Source organism: Xenopus laevis, chromosome 9_10S (genome assembly GCF_017654675.1).
Source record: "Xenopus laevis strain J_2021 chromosome 9_10S, Xenopus_laevis_v10.1, whole genome shotgun sequence".
In the NCBI taxonomy this organism is placed as follows: Eukaryota; Metazoa; Chordata; class Amphibia; order Anura; family Pipidae; genus Xenopus; species Xenopus laevis.
Window position 1 is genome coordinate 108,894,055 of NC_054388.1, and position 16,233 is coordinate 108,910,287.

The 16,233-nt window shown below is 42.9% G+C and overlaps 2 protein-coding genes across 3 annotated transcripts in view; one reads left to right on the forward strand and one right to left on the reverse strand.

Annotated features, from left to right (window-relative positions):
* Nucleotides 1–13,597, forward strand: LOC108703272 (matrix metalloproteinase-25). The gene is made up of 10 exons (XM_018239385.2): nucleotides 1–444; nucleotides 3,994–4,126; nucleotides 5,165–5,303; nucleotides 5,389–5,657; nucleotides 7,233–7,409; nucleotides 8,657–8,735; nucleotides 9,527–9,609; nucleotides 9,697–9,849; nucleotides 10,041–10,298; nucleotides 13,024–13,597. Exons 1-10 carry the CDS (start codon nucleotides 364–366, stop codon nucleotides 13,290–13,292), a joined length of 1,641 nt encoding a protein of 546 aa, XP_018094874.1. The 5' UTR covers nucleotides 1–363; the 3' UTR covers nucleotides 13,293–13,597.
* srrm2.S (serine/arginine repetitive matrix 2 S homeolog) overlaps nucleotides 13,508–16,233 on the reverse strand; it is a 23,582-nt gene continuing 20,856 nt past the window's right edge. For both annotated transcript variants that reach the window (XM_041578172.1, XM_041578171.1), the window contains 4 exons: nucleotides 15,614–15,859; nucleotides 15,404–15,511; nucleotides 14,829–14,921; nucleotides 13,508–14,112 (listed from right to left, as the gene is read on the reverse strand). In XM_041578172.1, coding sequence (XP_041434106.1) covers nucleotides 14,103–14,112; nucleotides 14,829–14,921; nucleotides 15,404–15,511; nucleotides 15,614–15,859 — 457 coding nt within the window. In that variant the 3' untranslated portion in view covers nucleotides 13,508–14,102. The remainder of the gene's footprint in view (nucleotides 14,113–14,828; nucleotides 14,922–15,403; nucleotides 15,512–15,613; nucleotides 15,860–16,233) is intronic.

Genomic DNA, 16,233 nt, shown 5'->3' on the forward strand with positions numbered 1-16,233 from the left:
GGGGTAGAAGTGATGGAGTTGAGGAGGGAGAGGAAGGAGAGGAAGGACAAGATGCTCAGGGGCAGTTCACACGGGGAGATTGAATTGTCGCACGAGTATTGTCGCTAAGGTGCAGAGTGAGGAGGAGAAGTACCGGCAGGAGACAATGGATTTAGGAGAAGCGAGATAATAGCGCTGGAGGTGCAAGGAGAGTCCGCTGCGCATTAATAAGAGACACAAGCTGAGCGCACAGAGCGCGGACACACCGGGGCGGAGCCGCAATATTCGGGAGAGAGGAGCAAGTTTAGGCGCAGCTGAGCAGGAGAATCTGGAAGAGGCGCAAGTTTAGGCGCAGGAGAATCAGGCGCAAGTGGCGGGTGAGAGATGTTGGCCGTGTGGCTGCTGTGGGGGAGTCTGGTGATAACTGGAGGGAACCCGAGCGCAAGAGACATCAGCAAAGGACTGGTGAGAAGATATGACAACTCCCAAACTGACACTTACTGGAATCTCTCCTCCTCCTCCTCCTCTAACCCCACTCTGTCCCCCTCCCCAATACTATAACCTGCCTGCAGCCCAGAATCACCCTAATATTCCTACTAGCACCCCTAGTGGCAGCTTCACAGCACCCCAATATTATATCTACACATTGACTAACAGCAGTAACTCCATCACTTGATCAATGTCTCTCCATCCTCATCCTCCAGCATCAGCTTTACACTATTATTATTATTATTATTATTATTATTATTATCAGACCTGTATCGTACTCCTCCAATCAGTACCTGTACCCTGACCCTTCCACTTCACCCTATTACTCCTATTAGTACCTACTATTCACCCTAATCCTCCAGTGTCACCCCATTACACTATTAGTTGTTCAATCCTGTTAGTCCAGCGTAATTCACTGTTATCATTAGAATTCTCTATGCTTCTCTTGCTGTACAACCCTACTATTCATACTCATTACTCCATCCTGTTACTATAGAATCAACCAGCTTTTCCCAGCAGCACCTCATCCCACTAATCCTACATCACCATATTTTCACATCATTTCCCCCATTCTGCTGCTCCACAGCAGCACCACACTACTACTCCAGTACTACTACTACTACTATTACTACGATTACTACTCTTATTATTCTGTTACTACCCAGCAGCAGTTACAGGATCCTTCTCCAGCATCCTACTGGATGCTACTTTACTACATAAGCACCTACATAGAACCTTCAACCTTCACCTCAACGTCTTATTTCTCCCATCAGCACCCTGCCTCCCCCTGACACTTCAGACATTATCATTTTCCTACTTGGCAAGAAGCACCTTAATAATCCCTTAATATTCATCCTGATTCTCAAGCATCACCCTATTACCAATAGTTCCTCATTCCTGTTCCTTCAACATCACTGAGTTACTCCAAACAATTCCTACAACCAGTCCCTACAACATTACTCAACTACTCCCATCAGCCTATTCATCCTGCCTTTCCAGCTTCATTCTACTTCTTACACCACTACATTCATCATGCTCCACCAGCATTAGCCTACTAATCACATTCTACTCCTCCAGCATTACAGTCAGGGCTGCCATCAGGAGGGGACAGGGGGGATAGTTGTAGGGGCCCGAGGGTAAGGGGGGCCGGCCACGCTTACTTGATTAGCCGGGCCCCTCCTCCTTTATGAGAGCTGCTGACTTCGGGAAGGCATGGAAGTTTAAGGGGCCCTGGCTTTCCCATAATGTGGGGGGGGCCTGGACACCAATTTTGGCCACCAATATTTTTTCTCATGTGGGGTCCTAGCCACCAATATTTTTTAATGGGGGGTACCTGGCCACAAATTTTTTTTATGGGGGGCCTTGACCACCAATATCTTTTTATTTTTTATTAACATGTGGGAACCCTAGCCACCAATATTTTTTGTTTTTTTACTGTGTGGTGGGGGGCGGACCTGTAGGTGTGGAGGGCAGACCTGTAGGTGGGGCTTGCGGTGGGTGCAGCCCAGGAAATTTTGTTGTATGGGGCCCTGTGATTTCTGATGGTTGTCCTGATTACAGTACTACACTACAGTGCTCATCCCAACATTCTTCATCTCTACTATCACCCTACTACTCACACAGCACTTGCATCATTTAGCATCACTGTCCCAGTGGCATCAGTACCTGCATTCTGCTCATTCAACTTTTTCCTTCCATCAGTTCCCTTCAGCCCTTTCCTCCTGTTCCACTAAACTACTCAATTACTACTACTCCACATTGACTTGTCTAACCCCTTCATATTTTACCTTTCTAGCCTTTTGTGTTCTTTGAGCATCATCAGTATGATCATCATTCAATCCTTTCCATAAACTTGCTCCTCAAGCATCACCTCACTGCTCCTAGCAGTCCTTCTAACTAACACCCTTCTTTTGTGAACAGAACCTCAATCCTTCTCTTTGGAGCAGAGAACAAAACAACCTTTCCGTTACCCTTCCAATACTACAGTTCTACTCATCTCTGCTCCTTATCCGAATCACTTCCTCCCTAAAGGACAAGTAAAGCCTACATTTTCCTACCATGTATATAAGTTGGGCACATCTCCTCCACCCAAATGGCATTATTTGTACTGCATCCCCTCCGTTTGTCATTACATTTCCCTAAAACAAATGGCAGCTTTCACCCAGGGGCCATTGTTCCTCTGACACATCATCAGTGTATTTATATTTACAAACAGCACATATGCAATGAGCAATTAAAGAATCACTGTTGATCACCTTTCTTGCTATTTCATCTGTACCATCTTTCACCACCTCCAGAAGCAGCAGTCAGTCTCACTGAGACCACAAGGCCCCAAATATATGACTCCAAATTCTGACTAAATTCTAGACTTTCTTCCAGCCATGCAGTGGCAACATCAGCTTCATGTAACTGCTTCTTCAGTGTGACTCTACTTCAACCAGTGTCACAAGATTCATGATATAACAGTGTTATCTTCCTGAGCTTTGACTTCCAACCAAAATAACACCTGCACTACGTCATTGTTACATGCAAACAAGTGTTTCTCCTTATTGGAGTTCCACTGAATCATATCCATGTAGACAATATCTCATTTCGTAAACCTCCAGGTACATCACTTATGCCTAACTAAAGAAGTAGCTAGAAATGTTGTACATGATGTTTTGTGCTTCTGTACCAGCCCAAGGCAACCACAGCCCTTTAGCAGTAAAGATCTGTGTCTCCAAAGATGCCCCAGTAGCTCCCCATCTTCTTTTCTGCTGATTCACTGCACATGCTCTGTGCTGCTGTCACTTACTGAGCTTAGGGAGCCACTCACAATATACAGTACACATAGAATAGAAATGTCACAATATAAGGCTGATTAGTAATTAATACACATAATTACTACATGGCAGCACAGAAACCAGTGCAATTAGCATCAGAATTTAATAATCAGCAAACCTGTAGCATCAGCTTATATTACAGCCAGGGAAGCTCATTTTCTGCTGGATAATTAGTGACGAGCCCTAAGCTTAGCTTCTCAACAGCCAATCAGAGCCCACTGAGCATGTGAGTGTCACAGACACTTTCCAAGATGGTGACCCCCTGTGACAAGTTTGAAGTCCTGGATCATTGCTGCTATTGACAAGCTCAAACTTTAGCCTTGTGCAATAAATTCACTATATAAAATATGGCATTTTTAGCCACATTCGTTTTTAGGGGTTAGTTCTCCTTGAAACATAAGCCCCATCCTGCCATGTCCCATAATAACATAAGGCTCTGTTAGTTCTTACAATCTGTTGTCACTCTCTTACTGTATATTCCTCTACCTTTCTGGAAATACCCTCAAATTCAGTACCCTTTGCTGATATTATGCAAGTTTCAATCTTCCTTCCTCTCAGGAATCTAAAAAAAGGGAAGTTTATTTTAAAAAAGAAATATAAAAAAAAGACCAATTAAAAATTGTCTTTGCAATTCTACTGTCTACTGTTTTTTTTCCCTTGGACATTGCAACAGAATTGCTCTAAATAATATCTCTAATTATAGGACTGGCTGACGAGATATGGCTACCTTCCACCTCCAGACCCTTTTTCAGCTCGGCAGCAAACACTGGAGGGGCTTCGCGAGGCAGTCAAGACTATGCAAAGGGTAGCAGGCTTGCCAGAAACCGGGGAACTGGGTAAGGAATGACTGTGGTGACAATACTGTTCCTGTGACAGTTGCTAATGCCATTTAGTATACTATGGTCTGCAAGCTATTAAGCAATTCAGCACAATAATATGTATATGGGATATAAGGGCACTGACTTGGGTGCAATATTGATCTTTAGTGATACTTTGCTGGGGGCTATAGGTCACTTTATTGGGTTCATTTGTGGACTGTGGTGGCTTATATGGACAATGTAGATGACGTCTCAGGGGATGGCTAGGTAGAGCGCATAGAACTCCAGTTCTGGCATGACAATACAATGACAAAACATATTAATGGTTTCTTGTCTTCTAATACTCTTTGAAACCCATTGGGCATACCCAAGCAAAATAATTAATGATCTCTAATAAGAAAGGATTGAAACTTAGTTACAGATGGGCCAGACCTTGATAAGAGTGGAACAGTTGTGCAGATGGAGCAGACCTTCTCAAGAATCTAATGCATCTGCCTTGCCAATCATTTCAAAGGGAAAAGTCTTTGACCACATGGGCTGAAGGCTTCAGTTTGGCCTCGAAATTACTAACCACCTGCTGCAATCTATAAAAGCCTGTCAAAAAGGGCCAAAACCATTGGAATATAGCCCCCAGCTCAAAAGGGCACCTATATCAAGTCAAAAAAATATATATTCCAAAACATTCTTTCAAAGTTTAAAAATGTACTCTTTATTTAGCATAAATATTAAAAAGTAGGCATACAGACCAATTGATGCTCCGCCTTACACGTTTCGTGCACTAATTCATAGGCATTTCAGTTTGGCCTCCTCAGTCTGTACAAAAGTGCAAGTTCCTAGAATAGACTGGAATATAGAGAAAATCACACAATTTGTGATGGACAGGATTATTAATTGATGTCACATTTACATCAACTGGCTCATTCTCAAGGCAGCAAACTCTGTATTAGATTCCAAAGTTGTGTCTTGAGTTCAGGTCTTGAGGCCTCAATGTTTGGAACACAATGATGATGTTTGATCATGTTTATCACTTCGCTTTGTTTTACTTCTCTTTATTAGATGATGCAACTGTGCACATGATGAATAAGCCACGATGTTCACTTCCCGATATCATTATGAGGCCTGAGCGCCGCTCTCGTCGCAATAAGAGATATGCCCTGAGTGGTTCTGTGTGGGATAAAAAGCTGCTGAGTTGGAGGTGAGAAATCGAGGTAACAAGAAAACAAAACTCTAGACTAAAACCCTGCCAAATCCCTCCATTCAATATGTTATGTCTGTGATAGGTTGGAAAACTCCCCCAGTACCCTGCCCCATGATGTCACCCGCACCCTAGTAAGCACTGCTCTTGCAGTCTGGAGCCAAGAAACACAACTGCGATTTAGAGAAACGCAAGACAAGCCTGACATACATGTAGGATTTGTTGCTGGGTCCCATGGAGATGGCTATCCCTTCGATGGTCAAGGAGGAACTCTGGGTCATGCTTTCTTCCCAGGTGTGGGGGAAAGGGCTGGAGAAACTCACATGGATGCTGATGAATCTTGGTCATATAATAGTAAGTTTAAGTGGGTTACTGTGTCTTCTTTGCAATCTTCAACAAATGGTACAGCCTTTCCAGTCATTGTTGCTCTTGCTAGTGTCACCCTTGAATCCTCCTTTTCTTTTCTTGGTGCACACATACATGGAGCATATTCCCAGTTCTCCTGACCCCTGTAGCCTGCATACAACCTCCTTGTAGAATGGCCTAAAAGCTTCTCAGGAACCAGTTCTTACATGTGCCTCCTACCCAAATATATCTCTGTCATGTATAACAGCACCCTGCACAATTCCTATCCTGCCCAATCTGGAGCTTCCTTTGGTTCCCACACAATAACCTCTGCTTAATTACTATTATTCCTAAATGGCGCATAATCGACTGGGACGCAACGTATGAATGGGGAGCTCCAATCAGGCCTTAATTTTGATAGATAATCTACTAGAATAGGCACTATAAACTATGTATTACTGTCTACATAATGAGTCTTTCTTGAACCAGTTTGATGGGCCAAATGATAAGCCGACTGTACAGAAGTTTCTTAGTGAAACTATAATTCATATCTTTTGAGGTGCCCAATGGGATTTTTAATAGAGATATTGCATATAACCGATAATGATTCACACATTTTCACACTCTTAACATAATAATTCTATCCTTTAGGAGGACTGGAGGCTGAAGCTGGGGTGTCTACTATAGGGTCAGATTTAAGACATCCCTAAAAGAAGCCAACTGCTATATATTCCTATACACTACACAATACATATCCTGTCAATTGGTATGATATGACTGAAACTTGAGTGTAACAGAAGATAATTTACCCTCTGTTGTATACACGAATATATTAGAAGTCAACTTGCAGTTCCATGCTGTATAAAAGCCTTCAACCTTGTACTGTATCTTTATATGGTCATGGAACTCCTTGGACCTTAAAATATCCTTATATATTACAATAGAGGGTACATTATTTACTAAATAATTATGTTTGCCTATGGAATGTCTTCTATTGGTACACTCTTCAAAACAAATGTCACCCTCCGACCCTAATTTAGGAGATGGCATGTAAGGTTGAGGCCATTGTTGACTGTCTTTCATTTGATGATTTCCTACACCTGTAGTATTGGTGCAGAAGGACTTGACTTTAGTTAAAGCATAATGATCAGGACATGCCTGAAGATTCTGCTCTATATGCATTTTCTTCTCTAAAATGTTCTTACAGATAGTGTGTGGGCAGTCTTGATCTACAGGAGCCCTTAGGGTCACAATCATCTGATTAGGTTTTACTTGGCCTCTTACTGAAGATGCATCAGCTGCCTGAGCATCTTCCTAATTGGCCTCTTATTACCATTACCAGGCTTCACATTTCCACAAGGATCTAAGGGAGCATCTTTGCTCTTAACTTTAATTGTTTCCTCCTGTTACGCCTCAGCCTCATGGAAGATGACAGAGAAATATGCCAATTAGTCCATGCTCTTCTTTCAATTCACCATTTTTTCATTTCAAAACACAGTTTGGTTTTGTTTATCTCGTATTATTCTTCATCTTTTTTAACAATCCTGGTTTATGATTAATTTTTTTTTCTTTTGTTTCCATCAGCCGAGGACGGTACCGACCTCTTTGCAGTGGCAGTTCATGAATTCGGACACTCCCTAGGGCTGTATCACTCATCCAGTGAAAACTCCATCATGAAGCCATATTATCAGGGGACTGTAGGGGACCCTAGCAAATACCGACTGCCCCCTGATGATGTGGAGGGGATCCAAATTCTTTATGGTAAAGCAATTAATCAATTAATGGGGGAGGGGATTCAAGACACAGTTGTTTAATTTTTAGCTTGTCGGGATTCTGAAACCATTAGTAGCAGCACTTGGATGTACCATGTGGGAATTGTTAAACTGAGTGAAAATGTGATAAGACAATAGCACTTGTTGGTGGGTGGAGTCCTTCAACTGTACTTGTGGGTCAGTTGATTCTCCATCAGAAATGTGGCAGCTAGCATTTCCAGCTACTACCCCTGATCCATGAGTGTATTAATGAGGCTAGTTGATTGCCATTGTAATAAAAAGGTGTGATTCTAAGCATTTTGTCATCCAACAGGCGATACATGGTTTCTAAACACTAGGGGGCCCATTTACTTAGCTCGAGTGAAGGAATAGAGGAAATTTCGATTGTTTTTTTTTTGGCCACTTCGACCATCGAATGGGCTACTTCGACCTTTGACTTCGCATTGAACGATTCGAACTAAAAATCGTTCGACTATTCGATAGTCGAAGTACTGTCTTTTTAAAAAATTCTTCGACCCCCTAGTTCACCAACTAAAACCTACCGAGGCCAATGTTAGCCTATGGGGAAGGTCCCCATAGGCTTTCCAAGGTTATATTGATCGAAGGAATTTCGTTCGATCGATGGATTAAAATCCTTCGAATCGTTCGATTCGAAGGATTTAATCGTTCGATCGAACGATTATTCCTTCGATCGTAGGAATAGCGGTAAATCCTTCGACTTCCTTGAACCTTGTTTTGTACTTGTAGAGTTGGTTACATGCTGTAAAACTCTTCTGCTATGGGTATATATTTACCAAATTGAAATAAATCCAGCAGTTCTCTAAAATCCATGGTTTATTTGTGCCCTTTATCAAGTAAGGTCCAAAACACTGCCTATTGGTAGCCTCAATAAACCTGTTGCTCGATTTGTTTCTAAGCATTTCTCAGCCAGCCATCCACTCAAAATTGCTCGGGCAATATAAAGGTCCAGAATTGCACTCTCATATACCATTACTCTTAGTGATTTCTCTGGTCTAACAAACCTATTCCATGCCATATACTGTAATGCTCACCTATCACACAGCAGGCCTAAGTTTCTGTCTAAGTACAGCATTGCACTTACTAATTTCACCATCCATTACACAGCGCAATACTAATCACATTGTTAACCATGGGCCATTCATCTACTCACTGTATGTTGCTTGATCTTTACAGTCCATATGTTAATGTCCATGTATTTATTGTTCAACCCCTCAGGTCGGCCAGACTCTGGGTATAGACCTCCTGCTGTTACACCAACCAGACGCGCCCTTCCCCCACGTGGGCCCACTCCGGGGTAAGTATCTTGTCTGCACTCTCCGTTTGTACCAAAAAGGCACTTTGTTCTCAGCAGTAGCCCTTCTGTAACCTCACCAATCATTGTGGTAGATAATCACCAACCATCAAAAAGTATACAAACCATTAATGGATTGGAGCATCAAAAAGTGCACAAACCATTAATGGATTGGAGCATACCAGACAGTCAGCCCCATGTTCATGCTCACAAGCACCATCTGACCACCCCTTTACGACCTTCTACTATTATGCAGCCATTTTTTGCCAATCCAAATTCCAAACACTTTAATTCAAACTCATTTGACAGTAGGCCATGGACTATTTTGTTTTCTTCTAAGTAATTGTCAACCTTTTTCATTGCAAGCTTACTGTGAAGGTCCAACCTGGTCAGGGCTCCCTTAGCTCATAACAAGGTTAGATATTGTTGAAAATATTCTTGTAACTGTGGCTAAATGGCCAAAACAACAATGTGTAGGAAACCAAATTAGTTTTCTCCCTAAATCTCACCCTAACTACCTTTCAAGTTGGGCTTTCAGGTGTAACTAGGAGAACAAATGGGTGTTCTTCTCAAACAGGCAGAGACTACCAAAGTCAAAACCCAGAGCACCACAGGTGGGCAGCCCTACACATTGGGAATCACTGTTGCCATGCATGCAAGATGTGTTGTAACTAGCCAGCCGGACACTGTGGAGCTAATGACACCTTAAGTGCACACACCATTAACAGAACCGTAGTGGTACTAACCACTTATCCAGCCTTTATTAATGTTGGCACATTCATACTTCTCTTTAGACCCCGTCTCCCATTCCCAGATCGCTGCTCAACCAACTTTGATGCAATTGCCAATATCCGAGGAGAAGTGTTCTTCTTTAAGAGTAAGAGCCAACAGTGTTTTTTCTTTATATAATGTTTACTTTCAGTATTATTTTGCAGATAACATCTTTATCCTTTTTTGGTTACAGACAGGTATTTCTGGAGAGTGCAGTCCTCAAGGCAGTTGGTCTCACTCAACCCTGCTCACCTCAACCGTTTTTGGCTGGGGCTCCCTCCAGACTTGCCTAAATTGGACGCTGTGTATGAGAGAACCAATGACAGCAAAATTGTGTTTATTGCAGGTAAGATCAAAACATTGCTAGGGTCAAAGGGGAAAATTGGGAATAAAAATATATTTTCACAATGCCATAATATTAACAGTGTACAATTGTATGATGCTAGTACCAAAAGGGGAGGGTTCACCTGCATCATAGAAGGTTGTGATTGAACCTGGTGACAAACAGTATCTTACTGTCCCATGACATCTGTGTAGGAAACTCATACTGGGTTTTCAAGGACACCTTGGTGGAACCAGGATACCCTCGGCCTTTGTCCGACTTTGGACTCAATACAGACGGCGTTGATGCAGCTTTTGTTTGGAAGCACAACGGGAAGACCTACTTCTTCCGCAAAAAACTGTTCTGGAGGTTTGATGAAAAGAGAGGACAGATAGACTCGGGGTACCCGAAAGACAGCAGCTTATGGGAAGGCGTGCCACCTGATATTGATGACATAATAAGCTGGGAGAATGGTGAGAAACTGCCCTGTCTTGTCTGTGTGGTTAAAGTACCTTAACTAAAACTAAAAGTTCCCCTGTAGTTGTCCCTGGGACCCAGAATTCATTTGCAGCATAATTAGGGACAGTGTCCTCAGAAAACTTATCCTGCTAACTCAGGTGCATACTCTAAATTTCCCACCCTAACCCCAACCCCGCACTGATCTACCTAAACCAGGGGTCCCCAACCTTTTTTACTTGTGAGCCACATTAAAATGTAAAAAGAGTTGGGGAGCAACACAAGCGTGAAAAAGTCCCTTGGGGTGACAAACAAGTGCTATGATTGGCTATTTGGTCGCCCCTATGTGGACTGGCAGCCTTCAAAAGACTCTACTTGGCACTAGACTTAGTTTTTAATCCATTAAAACTTGTCTCCAAGCCAGGAATTCAAAAATAAGCACCTGCTTGGAGGACCCTGAGAGCAACATCCAAGGGGTTGGAGAGCAACATGTTGCTCACGAGCTACTGGTTGGGGATCACTGACCTAAACTTAATCTGTATATGAGATTTTATGAACTCCATAGTTTCATTTGGACACTAACTATACAACTGGCACTCAGCAACCAACTCAAAACACTTCTGCACTTAAGAATCTCAACGATACCCAACAAGATGCTTGATGACTGCAACACTTACTGCCTGCCTGTATTGTACTGTCCTCCATCAACAGACTCATCAGGTTCTGCCCAAACTATACCAGATGCTAGGAATATTACAATTGCCCACAATTCTCTAATGTCCTGGCCCAAATATCCTCTGTTTCTAGACCAGATTCACAACTTTGCCATGTTCTTTAAATTCCCCCCAAAAAATGATCCATCCAATACTCTCCAAAGCCTCTCCTTCCTCTTCATGCTTCAGTTTCCAAACCCCCGGGCACAGCCCTCTGTTCCTGGGAATCTACATGAGCCATATTCTCCTTGTACCAGACTCTCTGTCCCTACCTTTCTACTTTCCAACCTGACGCTGCCCCACTGTACCAGAGACTCTCCAAAATTTGAGTAATCTTTCTCCTTGTATCTGGGATTTGACAAGCCCTTCCCAAGTTTCTAAATGGGGCTCATTTGGGACTATACTAGAAGGGCTCCAACATTCAAACATTTTAAAAGAAGGGCAGAGAAACGCAGCAATTTGAGGAGATTAGTCACCCAGCGACAAATCTCCTCTTCTTCCAGGTGACTAATCTCCCCAAACTGCCTCTCCTGCAGCTAGAAAGAAAATCGCCGGCGGGATGGCACTTGGTTCGCTTCATTTTCCAAAGTCGGCCGAAGTTGCCTCACAAGGAAACTTCGGACGACTTCAGTGGGTTTTGCCCACTGAATTATTATAAAATGAACATCCCACCTAAAGATATTAGAAGACATTCTATGACCTCTATTCAACAGCACTTGGCCTTTATATATTAGTGAAACTCCACTCTTACTTTCAATAGGGGGTACACTGGCACGGCAGCAATATTTACACAAACATATTTACAAAGTTAAACTGAATTTAGCATGTGCCCATTTATTATATACATGTTCATGACATAGGGCTGCCACCAGGTCAGGTGTTTTACAAGAGCAGGTTTTCGTGAAGGCACATGAACAGTCCCAAAGTCAGGCTTGACTGTATATCGCCCTGCCATGGGTGGCCATACACAATAAGATCCGCTCATTTGGCGACCTGCCCAAACGAGCAGATCTTTCCCCGATATGCCCACCCATGGCAAGGCTGAACAATCATGACTACAACAGAGAATGGCAACCCTGCCATTAAGCGTGAACAGCCAAAATCAGACTTTGCCATTGCAAACCATTATGTGGTAAATCAAATTAAAACAATATTCCAAAACAACACGACTTTATTGAAGCTTCTGTTTAAAATTCAGTGAACACATTATCCCACAGATTTACACTGCCTTTGTCAAACCCCCTTACTGGACACTTTCTCATTTTGACTAACCAGCTTGTCCATAACAAAGGCCCCAGCCTAGAGTCCAACAGAAGGAGCAAGAATGCTTATCTCCATGGTTGCTCTTGCACAGAACCACCATAGGTGTTGCTAAACCAGACACTAATGCCGCAATTAGAGGGAGAGGGAGAAATTGTGCACTCTAATTCATACCCATTCATCAGGCGTATTAATGGGTTCTGCCACCATAGGAGTAGAATGAGTTTTAGAAGCTGATGATGAACTTAAGCCAGACAGATTTCTGTGGCCTCATCACCTCAAGCCTGGTGACTCGCCCTTGGGTATTTAATCTCACTACCGCAAAACATGATTCTGAACTCTACCCTCTACTGATGGCAAATTGAAAACCTTGACCCACCTCCTCTGCATCCTAATAGTTTCTCATCAAACCAATACCCGCACACCTGAGGCACATTTCTAGCCAATGGCATCTGACATCAATGGAATGACCAAGACAACAGGGCAGGTGACTATACCAACTACTCAAGTTGCCCCCCCCCTCCAAAAATGCCTTGGTTCCCTGCACAGACCAAGCCTAGGCAACTGTTCTCTATAAAGGTTATCACAAAGCCATATAGAAGGTTCTAGGAGAGTTTTCCGGCAGCAGTGAATGTTCTTGATGGCCCCATACGATTTTCTTCAATACACTCCTTTATGTTCTACCCCAGTCTCCATTAGAATGCAATGCTCTACATCAATAATGCCTCATTCACAAATTCTTTAACACTTTCACCCATCTGTTCCACAGGTGACACGTATTTCTTCAAGGGCATGCAGTATTGGAAATTCCAAGGTGGCAACGTGGCGGCAGAGCCGGGATATCCGCAGAGCACAGCACTGAACTGGATGTACTGTCCTTTTGAAGGCCCCACCATTCCTACAAATGCCCCAGAAGGCAGGGGTCAGAGAGACTGTAGCTGCACTTGCACCGATGGAAGGAATTCAGCGACACAGATTGGCATCCTTGGGGCGGCGTGGTTGGCTTTTGCCTTTCATTTGCTGCTGCTTCTGTGCTGACAATTGCAAAGAAAATTGCACGGACACACTCTACAGTGTAGCCCTGAGTGGTAGTGCCCGGTGGAGTTTACTTTAAAAAGCAGCCACACAACACGCACAGCATGGACAACATTATTAAATGATATCGACCAACTGCAGACAATGAACTGAGGGGACTCTCTCTATATGGAGCCCAGCACATTCTGCAGTCCCAGGCAGTGACTAATACAATCTCCTGGTTTTGCCTATTCTTTTATTGACAGAAAGGATTCTCTCGCTGTACAGATTACAAAAAGAAAAAAATTAAACACATTACATAAGTCTCACTTTTTAAATTCACTTATTACGAAATTGCTGATGCAGAACGAAAGATGGGAGCAGGGCAGGGCTTAGTGATGTAACCTTAACGATGCGGGGGGAGGGGGTAAATACGCAGTCTCTATGGCATCTCACAGTAGAGGGCTGGGTGGGTGCACCTGTAAGGGACGGCACCAATTGAGTGAGACGGGTGCAAGCTCACATTTCATCTTCCGTGTTTAAGATCCTCAGGACATATGGGCAAGACAGCCAATCCCAGAGTGAATGCAGCTGTACCAGTGTAGTGCAGGCAGACACAATGTGGGTGCAGGGGAGTCACAGGCCTCCTTTATCAGTCACAGCTGCCTCAGATCCCCCACCCCAAGAAAGAAAAAAAAAAAAAAAAGCAGTACTGGGCACTCAAAAGTAAATAGTCTGCACCCTCGCAGGCAAAAAAAGGTCACCAAATTAACCAAGTCCCATAGTCATTACAGATGGAGGAAACGTCTAATCAACTTCCTTCACGTAAATGGATCATGGAGACCTGTTAAGAGAGAGGGACAAACGTGTTACATACGGTCAGTTTACAAAACACGGGCTCAGTGAGCATGCTTGTGTATAATAAAACAGGCCAACCTAACGCTATCTGAATTCATAAAATAAACAACCTTCCACTCACCTTTTATCCCAGGTAAAAGGAATCAAGTCAACTCCTACAAATGACTAAGTACAGAACTCTAATTTTATATGTCCCTTTTCTGGGTCACTCTCTATTCTACAGTCACCAATTGGAACCCAACGTAAAGAGAACTCAGTCAGGGGGAAATGTGAGAATAATGGCTTCTGCGTGCTCCTGGAAGTCAGATTGGCTGTTCTATAGAATATTGGAACTATAGTTGAATGGTTGATGCACCAATGCATTCATATATCTGTAACCTTGAGCTAAGGGTCCCTCACCAAAGATTTGACTTTCATGGGGACATAAAAATACTGTATTGTGGAAAGTTGGCATTTTAGAAGTCTAACAGCCATTAATAATGGTGAAAAGAGGCATGTACCCTAAAATATGTAAAATTGCTCTCATGGGCACTTGTGTAATTCCAACTTTTTTAGAATTCTTAATATTAGCAGCTCTTAAATGAAATGACAAATGAGCATCCTCTGCTGTTCAGCCCAGGTAACAGCCAGACAGAACGGCAAAAGCTTGATGCCCTGAAGCTGTAATCATCTTATCATTGACAAGACAGAGCTTGTGAATACCTTGAAGTTCTTCTGTTAGAGTGTCTGGCGTTGGGTGAATCCTTTCGCCTCTTCCGTTCTGGTGACTTTGGATTCCTCCCAGAATCCCTTTCTCTACAGTGAATGATGAGCAGGTTAATATTCGGACATATACGAGCAGCGAAACAGGCAAGCTTTTCCAAATATAAATAACACGGGGGAAATTGGAATATCACAATGCAGACATGGTTGCCACACTATCACAATCTTTTTTCATTTTAATCGGTTTTTTACCTTAGGTCCCCAGATACAGCTAGACTACATATTCCAGCATCTCTCAAGACATAATCATGGGTTAATGCATGCTGGGAGTTGCAGTTCAGTACCACCCATGGCTCTAACGTTAATAAAAAGGCTTAAATTCTGCATTTTAGTTGCTTTCTACCCAGTGTAGAGAGTTTGGGTGGAACCTATACACCAATGTTTCCAGGAATCCAAGATGTTGCGAAGAATATATTTTAGTTCATAAATCAGTGAGTTAAGCGGAGCCTTTATAATCTCTTCTTCCCATCACACTAAACAGGGGAAAGTACTTACTGAAGAATGCCTTGACTTACCTCCTTCGTGAGGATGGGGGAGATGGTTGGCGCCTTCGTTCTGCGGGAGAGTAACTAAGGGAACGGGAGTCACGCAGAGAGTCAATAGGTTTCCGTGGGCTGCGCGATCTTGGAATGACAGATAAACATTATTACAATCAGTGTTAATCATTTCCCTAAATGACTGGAAATTCCTGCGCAGCCAGCTACACAGGAAGAGATGGAACCCACCTTCTAGTAACAGGAGATGTGTCCTTCTTGCTGCTGGCTTTGTTGGACGCAGAGGAGGAGGAAGAAGACGAAGAGCTTGAGGAAGAGGACGAAGAGTTGGAGGAATCCGAATTGGAAGAGGAACTGGAGGATGACGAGGAGGAAGATGAAGTGGATGAGCTGCGGCTCCGTGAGTTTCGTTTCCTTTCTGAAGGAACAGGGGGCTCTGCTGCTTTGGGGGGTTCTGCTGGAATAGGGCTGGGCACTCTGTGAATAAAGGTAAATAAGACCGACCTTACTACAAAGATACATTTATTACCATGTGTGTAACTGCACTTTGGCTGCATATGAGTCAAGAGTGGAGTCAAGTTTATTGTACACAGCAATATACAAATCTCACCCACCAACCAGATTCATTTGATCAGACTGCAGTCAAAACTGTGTGGTTAAATACAATTTTAAGTACAAATTGGTCATCATTCTTAAGATCACCTTACAGTTTCAGCCCACATGCTAAAACCATACCAACAGGTTAAAGGATTTTATGATAAAATTGGGGTGAACAACATAAAGTGTATAATATCAATAAAGTACTGCAAAATAGGTTTGTACTAAGAAAATTAATCTTCAAGATACACCTA

What these genes read in the sequence shown, in the direction of transcription:
- LOC108703272 (XM_018239385.2), top strand. Translation starts at nt 364, where the DNA reads ATGTTGGCCGTGTGGCTGCTGTGGGGGAGTCTGGTGATAACTGGAGGG. An exon ending in GAGACATCAGCAAAGGACTG is followed by an intron (nt 445 to 3,993) that starts GTGAGAAGATAT and finishes CTCTAATTATAG; the next exon opens with GACTGGCTGACGAGATATGG. An exon ending in TGAATCTTGGTCATATAATA is followed by an intron (nt 5,658 to 7,232) that starts GTAAGTTTAAGT and finishes TGTTTCCATCAG; the next exon opens with CCGAGGACGGTACCGACCTC.